Consider the following 11589-nt stretch of genomic DNA (forward strand, 5'->3'; position numbering starts at 1 on the left):
TTATGCTGGACACTGCGTCAGAGCAGGCAACGATCAGAATGTTGCAAAAGAGGACATAGCCTGGACTGTGAATTCTAAACTGTGCCTTTGCTAGGTGCAGCACATACCTGACCTGTAATTTGCTTTCAGCCTGCACAGAGAATTAACACAGCATTATAGCTACACACACTCACATTAATATCATGGTATCTATCCTTACATTTAATATACTGCCTCTTGTGTTAGCATCTAACTACAAGTTGTTCAAATGCAAGACTTTGCTTTGAAGAGGGGAAATGTATTGTAAGCTATGTTGAATTCCATGTTTTCAGTAATAGAGCCATTACAAACCAGAATGAAATAATTTACTCTATTGTTGATAATTGGCATCTCAGCCCAGATACTCCACAAATGCACAAAGAAAAAAAAATAGTAGGCTTTGTCATGGGACCTCCAGATTACAGCTGTTAATTACTATTTTCCACAAAACTCATGAATTCAATTCATATTAGGCTGTCCATTCGTAAATTTGGGACCTTAAACTAATACAACCAAAAAGTAACATGTTGATATCTGTATTATATGCTAGTAATGGACACAACATGATTTAGCCTCATTCTCATTAAAATAGCTTTACTGATTTGCAGACAGTGGATCAAGGCTGCATATGCAGAAGGGTACTACAAAGAGCCAGGGGCACAAGACAGAAAAAAAGGGGAGGGACGACATATAAATTGACTGGAACCCTTGTTCGAGTTCAGAAAAAAAATAATTAAAAAAAAATTCAGAGATCAGGATGTTCCCGTAAACTGAAAACATTTATCCAAGAATAACCGGTCATGGACTTCAACCAAAGCCAGGACCATTTAGAATAGACAGAAGAAAAATCTTCATATATTATATAAGCAACATCACTGAGAGTATGCAAAGCTGGATTTGCAGTTCAAAACGGTAGTTTGGGTTGACAAAATAACCGGCCTCACTGCAGCCAATAATATACCTGTGCTTGGAGTTACCTGATCTTCTCTATAAAAACCTCAGGCCATCTCTCTTTAGGGTGATGAAAGGGACAGGCCACTGGCCTAGGAGTCAGACAGACTGAAATCTGTTACCTCAGAGACAGTGATAATGTGGCCCATATCACACATATGAGGCAGACTTAAGCAAGTCACTTCATCTCTATGCTTCAATTTCCCCAGCAGTTCCACATAGATTGTAAAGCTTGTTCATGTTTGTGATGTGCTTTGAAATCTATGGCTGAAGAATGCTATATACAATGGGCAGAGCATTACTTCAGTTGTTGGTGCTCAGCTATGCAATAAGAGGCAAGTTAACAGACAATTTCTGTTAGTAACTATGCTACATAAGTGCCTGATCTCCTGGGGTTATGAGCTCTCTCCTCTCCAGCTGAAGCCAAGATACTGAGGATGCTTCTCACTTTACAGGATTGGGCCCCTAGGTACAATACGGCAAGAAAGACATAGGGAATTAACCAAGTTACGGGGTGCAATGGAAACGAGTATTGTTGGCAAGAAAAAAGCCCAGCAAACAAACTAATTACATGCAGGAATAACTTTAATAAGTAACATAGCTGTAAAATATCAGTAGCTGCATAACAATACACAAATTTAATTTTTATTATGAAACAACAAGCATGTCTTTGGTAAGCCAGTCAGTCAGTCTCTCCCCAAATACCTACATATCTGAAAAATCATGTGTTTGTTCCTTCGTAATAAGACACCCTAACTTTGTGAAAGATTTGCTGCGGTCACTACATTTCTGAAAACGTTTTTCCTTGAAGTATATACACATTGTAGGCAAAACAGGATTTTTGTTTTAGGCTAATACATAATCTGAGAATATTTAAAAACCAATATATACTCAGGGATAACAAAGATGATTTCTGCCTCTATTAATACATTCTGGTATTTTGATCTTGTTTGTAAACTTTTTTGTTCAAAACCTGGACTACTGTGTCATGGCTAATGCTGGACATTCCATTTGCTTAAAAAGACACATTAAAAAAAAAAAGTCGGTGTCTTCCAAGTCAATGATTAAAATGACCCAACTGAGTTATCAGAGAGAAACTATAGGCTTCAAAACCTATTTATTCTTCTTGGATTTCTAGCGAATGCCTATGAGCAGACTGTTTCCACTTTACATGAGAATATTCTGAGAGGAAGTCCATGCTCTTATTACGTCATGCAGTGATGCGGCTCCAGCCATCCAAGGTATACTCACATTACAGAACACTTGCCTTTCAGTTTATCCTTCTTTTTCTGCTGCTTGGATTTCTTCCCATCCACCTGGAGACTGACAGTTCTTCTCTTCTCCAGATTCAAGAGTTCTTGGAAGAGCTCCTGTACATTGTAGTTCATTTTAGCTGATGTCTCCATGAAGGAACACTTCCACTTGCTGGCTAAGGCTTCCCCGTCACTGGCATCCAGTTCCCTCTGGGTCTCATCACTCTTGTTACCAACTAACATTATTGGAATCTTTTGGATATCCCCTTTGATCTGACAAATCTGATCATAGATTGACTGAAGTTCTTCCATGGACTGCCTGCTTGTCACCGAGTACACCAAGATGAAAGCATGACCTTTGGAGATAGACAACCTCTGCATAGCAGGGAACTGATGGCTGCCAGTGGTATCTGTAATCTGAAGGGTGCAGATGTTCTTATCACAGCTGATCACCTGTCTGTAAGTGTCCTCAATGGTAGGGATGTAGGTTTCCCTGAAAGTTCCCCTTACAAAGCGAAGGACCAAGGAGCTTTTACCAACCCCTGCAGCTCCAAACACAACCACCCTGTAATCATTGCTTTGTTCTGGCATGTTTGTTCTGATGTGACCCAAGAAGTGAGGAAGATCTGAATTGCAAATGCCCAGGTTTCTTGAGTTTACATGCCCTTATGCAGAGACGGCCTGCAGAGAGGAAAAAGAAAAGGAAAAAAAAACCAAACACCTCATCATTCACAGTACACAAAAGGTTTTGCTGTGCCGATAAATAGAGCCCTTCCTCCTATCCTTCATCTCTCTTCTGTATTACAAAGCCAGACCAAATCCCCATGGCACACTTCCCATACACAGCATCATACTGAAAGTGAACACTGTAATTCACCTGTGGCCACCAGCTCCAATATCCGGAGAAACGAGATAAAAATCACCCATCAGAGCTAAGATCAGGCAGTTTCTCTCATTAAAGTTCTGTGCCCAAGCAACAGAGCCCTGCAGCACTTAGCTACCCTGCAGCTGGTGCAGAGGCTCTGCTCCTGCTGCCTACACCAATCCCAGCGACAGGCTCCCTCACTTCCCTCCTTTTGTCCGATGCTAATCCGGAGTGTGTGTGTGTGTTTTTCTCTCTAGTTTTTGTGCACTCTCCCACGCTGGCTCTCTCGCAGAGCAACAGGCAGCACAACCTGGCCATCACTAAAGTTGTATCACCTCTAATGATGGATCTAAGCTAATGCAATATTTCAGCTGCTGGTACAATCAGTGAGGCATGCAGGCATGAGAATCACGCACTTGGGTCATCTGTAACTAGGAGTGGCTGCATCATCAGACCCTTCAGAAAAAAGGGGTAAAGTGGATCTTCCTGGATCCTGCTGATTTTTGCATCCAAGCCCCCCTCAATTGGACCATCAAAATAAAAAAAAAAATCTGCCCCAGAAAGCCTGAACCCCCACACATCCTGGAACAACAGACTCCCAAAGCCCAGATCCAGTACCTGGACTCTGCTAGATCCAGCCACATTTTGGCTCCTACCTTCAAATTCTACTGCATAAATAAAGAACGAGGATAGAGGTACTTCTTACACCAGAAAGTCCAGATACACCACAGAGCAACAGTGGGACAGCTACCCAGAGCTGGCACTTCGTTCCTGTTAGATCTGGCCAATTTTTGCCCCCGACCATGAAAATTCCACTGGTCAAGTATATCAGCAGAACTTCTCTGTGTGTTTTATTCTGATGGAATCATTTAAAGCTACAGAGGAGAATTGTGATATTAAAAGGAAAAAATACAGCCTTCACCCCCACCCAGTACCCAGTCAAGCCACCAAGCCTTGATATTTTCCAGTTTAGGCTCTAGTGCTTTGATTTGGTTGCTGATAAATAATGCCCTATTTAGTCAGGGGGTGGGGCTGGGTGGAGATGCAGCTTGCATGGCTGATCATTTATGGGACATCACAGATTTGAGAATGTTTCCAGCACTCTATTTATTTAGAATACATAGACCTAATTTTGTTGTTGTTTCAATGATATGTTTACACAGTTGTGAAATGTGCATCTCCACCACCATTTTGACAATGTTGTTGCACTAGGATAGATAGGTAAGGATCCAGTTTATGCTGGTGATGTAGGGGAAGGTGCACATATATAGTAAGTGTAAGTAGAAGGACTGGGGAGTATGCAGCAAAAATTATCCAGATTCACAAAGACACTGGTGCCAAATTAGAGAATTGCAGTTTTCTTGAAGGAGGATATCTTGAGAGGAATAGTAAGAGCTACACCCGCTCTCTGTTTTGATGATACAATTTCTGGGTTTGTAGCCAAAAGTTGGCAGGATCCCTGGATCCAAGTTTTTGCATCAAAGTCTGGATTTGTTAAAGGTACAGAAGAAGCAGTGATATGTTCTCTACTTACATGGTAGATTTTGGGGGATTGGGGCCCAAAATTGACAGCATCCAGGTGGGTTTTGCAGAGCAGTTGCACCAGGATGTGTCCTGGTCTGGGTGTTTTGGTGGTAGGAAAGTAGCTATTTTGGTAATACATTTGGGGTGTAGCAGCAAATATCCAGGGCTGCCTGAGGGGGAGAGGGGAGGGAAGTGAGGCAATTTGCCCCAGGCCCCGGGCCCCACAGGGGCTCCCACGAGAATATAGTATTCTATAGCATTGCAACTTGTTTTTATGGAAGGGGCCCCCAAAATTGCTTTGCCCCAGGCCCCCTGAATTCTCTGGGCAGCCTTGCAAATATCAGCAAGACCTAGCCAGCTCCATCTTTCACACACTTATCTGCCACAGTCGAGCCCCAAACATGCACAACTCTCACCTCTTCCGCTCCCCAACTGGAAAGCAGACACAAGTGCTCCCAGCTCCAGACAAGCAGCTTCCTCCTAGGCAAGTCACATTGGTGCTGTTCAGCAATCAAGCTTCATATGCAGGAGAAAGTGGTAGCCCCAGGCTCTCCCAAAGCCAGGAGGGAGCAAGCAACAGCACCACTGCTGGTTTTTTGATGAGTAATAAGATTATTGCAGCACAGCTGAAGACAGCACAGGGCTTTAGCAACAGCCAGTGAAAGCAGCCCCCCTTCCTCATCCAAGCTTCAGTACAGAATAAATATGTATATGAATCTTTACCTCATTCTCGTGCTCTTCCAAAAAGCTGGCTAGCGCAGGGCAGCCCACACCCACAGGCAGCCTGGTGTGGAGCTGGCAACTCAATGGAAATACAAATTCCACTGTTGTACTTGTGCCTGATGGAGAGCAGAGGCTGGGAAGCACCACTGCACAGAGAGAGAGGGCAGGCGTGGCTCCCCCTGTGCAGCAGCCCTAAAGCCAGCCTCCAAATCTGTCCTTGCTGGCAGCCCTGCTCCGCCTTGGCAGGTGGGTCGCTCTGGCACACCTGCCTAGTTGTATTTCCAAGGTGATGGAGCCGCACAGACTCACCCCTGCTTGCAGTCACCCTGTATTTCATTCAGTTTTTCCAGGAGTGGAACATCCCATTCATGCAGCTGGAGTGGAATAATAATAGTTAAAGGAGCCAAGTCTTCCACTGGAGGATTATCATTCTGTCTGGGGAAAACCAGCCTAGCTTTATCAGAGCACTCTTCCAAAGCCAAGCACAGTGCTTAGTGCTAGAAGTAGTAGTTCCAGAACGGCTTTCCTCTGAGGTAGACTCTTGTCTTTAATGTCAAAACACCTGACTTGATTCTAGCAAAGTGTTTCTCAGCCAGACCCCAAACCAATATTGTTATTCATTTCTTATTTGCACCCAAGTACTTATCCCAGTGGTGGCTAGATCTTTTCCAAATTCTTTTCACACCTTTTACCATCCTGTGGGTGAAAAATCAGTGTACTCCTAAGTAAAAAAATCATTTTAAAAAATGAAGCCAACACTGGAATTGTAGGTACAAATACTACACTGCTACATGTGAGTGCTTCTATTAGAGGGACCAGCCCCTCACTGAACTGAACTGAAATCACCTGCTGTTAAGATTGGAGATGCTCTCCTCCTTTCAGAGCATCACAATGTTCAGCCAGAAACTTCCTGACATTCTGCACAGACATCTTGTTCAGAACAAACAGTCCAAGACTCTCTCTAGTAGATCAGCAGTTCAAGGAAGCTATGTTGCCTTATTAGAGGAGCTCAGGTGTTCTGTCTCCTTATAGTCCCAACCTCATTGCCTGAGACAGGGCAATTTAACCTTCTATTATCAAGGCAGGACCAGTTTCCCAATCCATCACATGCAGCTGTGCTGATCTTCATTATAAAAAGGCTTTTCCGAGCACTTCTTTATACTAAAAAACAACAGTCAGAGAAGATTTTCCTATATTTAGTTGTGCAGTGTGCTTCCTGCTTACATCCTGACCTATGGTTATTTATTTGTATTTTAAAAGCAGACAAATTAATTGCATGTCTTCTTGGCTATTTGCTAAAATCTCTGAGCATGTATTGTATAGGGCTGGTGTACATTTGCTTTAGCTAAAAATAGGATTTCTGTATTAGCAGCTATTGTATTGTCCCCACTGAAGGGAAGTTGTTTCCATAGAACTATTCCAATTCAATATAGTCTTTTCCCCTCATACGTGTAAGAGAAAGGAAATTTCTAATTTTGTTTCAGGATAAATTTTCATTTGGAGTTTTGCTTATTTTGATTAGCAAAAGGACCTATCAAACTGCTAGGTTACAGGTGCCTTGTTATAAGTTCTAAAAAAACAAGACTATGCTTTCTCATTGTTAGTGGAGCCATTTCCTGCCGCAACAATGGAAACTACATCTGCATCGCTGAGTGTCTGTGCCCCCTGTGACAGTTTGAAGGATATGTCTGTGGCCATTTATGAATTCCTCTCTTTTATAACTGACATGTATCATTTGCTTTTAACGACTCTCTGCCAGCAATCCCACCTGGGGCTGCAGCATGGAAAATCCCAACGGAAAGACAGGAATAAAAAAAGAGGTGTCATTTACTTAAAAAGTGATGTGCTCTCTAGCAAGGGCAGGCATTTCATTACCAGAACCAGAAGAGTCAACAGGAGGAATGGAGGCAGGAGGGACCTGGCCTCCCTGAAGGACTTGGACCAAACCCCAAGATTCACAAAACGGGGACACAAGATTCCCAAGACTAAGTAGGGATTGTGTTCAGGAGACTGTTGTTTTGCCTAAGTCTAACTCTCTGGTGGTGTCTAAGAATAAAGCATGAGTGTGTTTAAGGAGTTCCTTTGTAAAGCCTGTGTTCCTTGCTTTAATGGTCATGTGGTTTCCAAAGAGTTAGACTATACACTGGAGTGTACTCGAGGGTGGATTGCTGAAGGGAACATGTATAAGCTATTGGGGGGGTGGAACTCAGAAGGGCTGAGACACTAGTTCAAAGACATGAGGCCTAGAGAGTGTGTGGAGTAACTCAGAGCTAGGTGCAGCAATCACTCACTATCCAGGCCCAGGGAGTTTAGGAGGACATGGTTCCAATGGTTAGGTCTGACACAACAGACTGGTGACCACCCAAAAAGGGAGACCCAGCTGGCCTATTACACCCACTTTTTCAACCCATTTTTGAACAGAGGCCTGTGGTTTCCATCCTTGGGTGATTACATTACTAGACTGACTTTGGCTTCAGTGCCTGCTGCCACCTATTCCAGTGTGTATGCATATATCTAACCCACAATGGAGCTTGGATGTCCTGAACCTGGCAGGATGCAGTTCGTTTTTGGAGGGGTTTCCCGGTGGATTAAAGCAGACTGAAGGGAACGAAGGTGATGGCAGTGCAGTGGGCACTGCCAAAACCCATCATTAATACTGGTCTCTTATTTAGCAGCTTTTCATTCACACATCTCAAAGCACTTCATAAAGGAAAGCAAGGCCCATAATGCCTTTTACAGCTGCAGAAATTGAGGCACCAGGAGGGAAAGTGACTTGCTTAAAGTCACACAGCAGATCAGTGGCAGAGTCAGGAATGGAACCCAAGTCTCCTGAGTCTCGGGACACAGGAGGATGAAGACTCTTCATTAGGGGAGCCTAGAATAGGGTGACCAGACAGCAAATGTGAAAAATCAGGATAGGGGTTGGGGGGGGGGGAGGGGGGTAATAGGAGCCTATATAAGAAAAAAAGACCCCAGAATCAGGACATCTGGTCACCCTAGCCTAGTCCATCACAACAGTCTGAGTACATTACTGTTATGAATGCCAGGGTTGGGATCTGCTACCATAGAGACAATACATATGCCACATATACATGGAACTACACCTATCTTTGATAGTCAGCTCTCCAAGGAAGGGACTGTCTTAACATGCGTCTCATACATAGCTGAGCCTATTGATGGTGCTTAACAAGTAACAGATCCTCTATCAGCATACGATGTCAAATAACTTGTGATTTAAAAAAAAGCTAGTTATTACTTATTTACACTCTAGTCTTATAAACGAGACATTACTGAGCATCACTGAAGTGTGACTAACACATCTAGTACAAGAACACCTCTTGATGACTTGGGGAGAAGGAAACATCCTTTGATTTACCTGATACAGCTGCTCCTTGCAGGTCACAAGCCTCCTAGTTGCAGAAAATGTTGGATATACTCACAAGTCCCTCCACCAGCTACAGGACTCTGCTAGTTAGTTAAGTCTACAGATTGAGATCATTATCCCTGCTCCAGCACCTATAAACTGGTGGTGTAGAGTAGGGTGGGCTGACCTTTTAAAGGCATGTGGAGCCAGGGGGCAGTAAATGCTGGCCTAAGAAGAGGCCCAGCAGGCACGTGTTGGGAAATCAGTGGGTCCAGCTAAGCAGTAGCAAAATGATTGGCTTGTACTCCTATCTGAAAGATATAAGTGAGGACCTAGCCCCATAAAACAAAAATACCTTTGTAAGTGTTAGAATGTTGTAAGCGGGTCCTGGGACTCCCTTGAGGTTAAGGAGGGCTGTGAGCCATGAGCTAGTGAGGTGTAGAGGACCCAGCAGTATCATTCCAGGTCAGGACACACTCTTTTTGGGGAGGGAGGCTTTTATGTAGCAGAAGAATAAAGAACCTATATTGGAGTTGGATGTGGCTAACTGTTGTGTCCCCCACAGACCCACCAGCCTATGGGTGCCATCCATAGCAGCATAAAGCCTCAGTTCTAGGGAGGGGAGAATTCCCCCAGTGCAAGACCTGCTAATGATAAGTGAAAGGCTATTCTCTGAGGACCACCTTTCAAGCTCTGACATGAGGGGTGCTGTAATAATTAAGCCTATACATTTACCTTAATTGTGAGCTCAATTATGAAAAGGAAGTGAAGTTCATAAAATGCCAAAATAACCTATAACCATATCTTTTGATAGGGAAAAACTGTAAAAAGAAAACAAAAAAGGTTAATCTAAACAAAAAGGACTTGATAGTTCACCTTGAGTGGTCCCTTGAAGTATGTATAACTACTTATGCTAAACAATTTTTTCCACCATGTATTGTACTCTGAGTGTCACAGCTCATTTCTCAGACCTGAAATCTGAGTAGCTCAAAAGCTTATTTCTCTCCTGAAGAGAAATTGGTCTAAAAAAAGATATTTTCACCCCCTTTGTGTCTCTAATATCCAGGGAGCAACATGCTGTAACGATGCAGTTCTGGCGGGACCCAACTGAGAATGCCAGTTCAGGACAAATTGCTTAAACAGGGCAGTTATGGCCCAGGCTTAGGGTTTAGCCAAACCAGCCAGACAAAGAGGACTTTGGTCTCACCCCACTGGCTAATCACAAGTCACACAAGCAATTCCCTTAGACACTCCAGTTTCCCAGTATCACCACCAGTTCCACTTGTCGTCATGGGGATGAATGGTTATAAAAAACACCCCAATAAAAGAAAAAACAGTTCTCTCGATCCCAAAGAATCAAGACCCAGACCAATATACAAATCATCTTACCCACAAATCATGCTGTTGCCAGTCCTTTAGAATCTAAAGGTTTATTCATAAAAGGAAAAAGATATAAATGAGAGCAGGAGTGGGAGTGAGGTCACAGGGCTAAACGAAGGGAACCCAATAGGGACACCGAGTAAAGAACCCCAGACAACGCCCACTGCTCCTCGAAGGAGTCAAGGGAGCCAGTGGACACCGCCCAGAGGAACTCCACTCGGATGCGTGAATGGACAGAGGAGCGGAAATAGGCCCCACAGTCGCAAGAAATCCCAGCAGCCAACCTCCTCTCCCTGGTGCTGTAGATGGCTAGTTTGGCCAGGGCCAAGAGGAGGTTGAGAAGGAGTTCCCGCGACTTTGTGGGGCCAGTGGGGCCCAACGGATGGGAAATTGTGCGTTTAGAAAACAAAGGTGAGGGGAAAAAAGTGCAACCAAAATCAAAGAAATAAATGTGCGCAAGTAAAGTGCAACCAGAAAATGCCAAGTAAATTCGGCCAAAGGTTCTCCTTCTGCACCACAGAAAGGGCAAGGTGTGGGGAAGGGGTGAACCGCGACAAGTAACACACCCGTTTGCCTCACGGCCCACTAAGGAGCCAGCCAACTGACATCCCCAGCTGGGCCCGGCGGGACAGGCAAGTAACAAGCTGGCCCAACCGAGGCCCTTTCTTCACCCTCGAGAAGGTGGCAGGAGGTTCCCCGCCCATTTGGTATCGGGAGCGGGACCGCGGAGGTTGAAGTATTGAAGTGTGTGGAGCACGGAGTGTGTACAGATGCTTTCCGTGGCGCGGATCTTGGAAAACAAACCGGCTGCACATCCGTGCAGCGGCTTTGCAAGAAAGGGTGGAGGGGGCCCCGAATTGTCCAAACCGGGGGGGCAAGGGCCCCTATAATAATATGTCCCATGGGCCCGGGGTTGGAGGTGTGCCCGCTCTCGTGGAGGGAGCCTGGGCGTGGGTCGAGGGGTATATGGTTAGCAGGTGGCACACGCAGCAGGTTTGGAAGGTAGCTAGGCTAAAGCGGCCCTGTCTACTACGGCGGTCCGCTGAAGTTTTCGCCGGGAGGGAGTTTTAGGTTCTGAGAGAGCCCTACGATTGCGCCCGGTGGCGACGTGGGGTTGTTCTTAGGTGGTGGTTTGTGCTTGTGCGGGCGCGTGCAGGGGGGAGTTCTCGTTGCGCTTGTAGGCCTGAATCTGTCGCGTCCGGCTGCGTGCGTTATCCATTAGGTCTGCGCGATTCCCGTGGGTGGGTGGAGCGTGAGGTGCGGCCTGCCCGTAAGTGTAGGTGGGGTTGGTGTCCTAGAGCGCGATTTCGCGCAGTGGTTCCTGCGGGTGGGCCTCCGCCAGCCGTGGAATGCGATGAGGAGTGGGGCATCTTCGGGGTGGGAATATTATTGTCTAGAGCGAGGTGTCTGTGGTGCTGTGGGGTGTTGCCGGCAGAGGTTGCCGCGCGGCCAGGTGCCGGCTCACGGACCTTTCGCGGCGTACGGGGTGGGGGAAAAGACCTGTTCCAGTG

General features: G+C 45.3%; 1 protein-coding gene across 2 annotated transcripts; it reads right to left on the reverse strand.

The window, feature by feature from the left end:
- Positions 1 to 1552: 1552 nt before the first annotated feature.
- DIRAS3 (DIRAS family GTPase 3) lies at positions 1553 to 5401 on the reverse strand. Of its 2 annotated transcripts, none has more exons than XM_032771947.2 (2): positions 5335 to 5401; positions 1553 to 2903 (listed from the first exon to the last, which is right to left on the reverse strand). In XM_032771947.2, exon 2 carries the CDS (start codon positions 2811 to 2813, stop codon positions 2217 to 2219), a length of 597 nt encoding a protein of 198 aa, XP_032627838.1. In that variant the 5' UTR covers positions 2814 to 2903; positions 5335 to 5401; the 3' UTR covers positions 1553 to 2216. The 2 variants fall into 2 exon arrangements, with proteins under 2 accessions (XP_032627838.1, XP_032627837.1); XM_032771946.2 differs by lacking the exon at positions 5335 to 5401 and adding an exon at positions 3100 to 3400.
- Positions 5402 to 11589: the final 6188 nt, after the last annotated feature.

The sequence above is a fragment of the Chelonoidis abingdonii genome, chromosome 7, assembly GCF_003597395.2.
Source record: "Chelonoidis abingdonii isolate Lonesome George chromosome 7, CheloAbing_2.0, whole genome shotgun sequence".
NCBI classification, from domain to species: domain Eukaryota; kingdom Metazoa; phylum Chordata; order Testudines; family Testudinidae; genus Chelonoidis; species Chelonoidis abingdonii.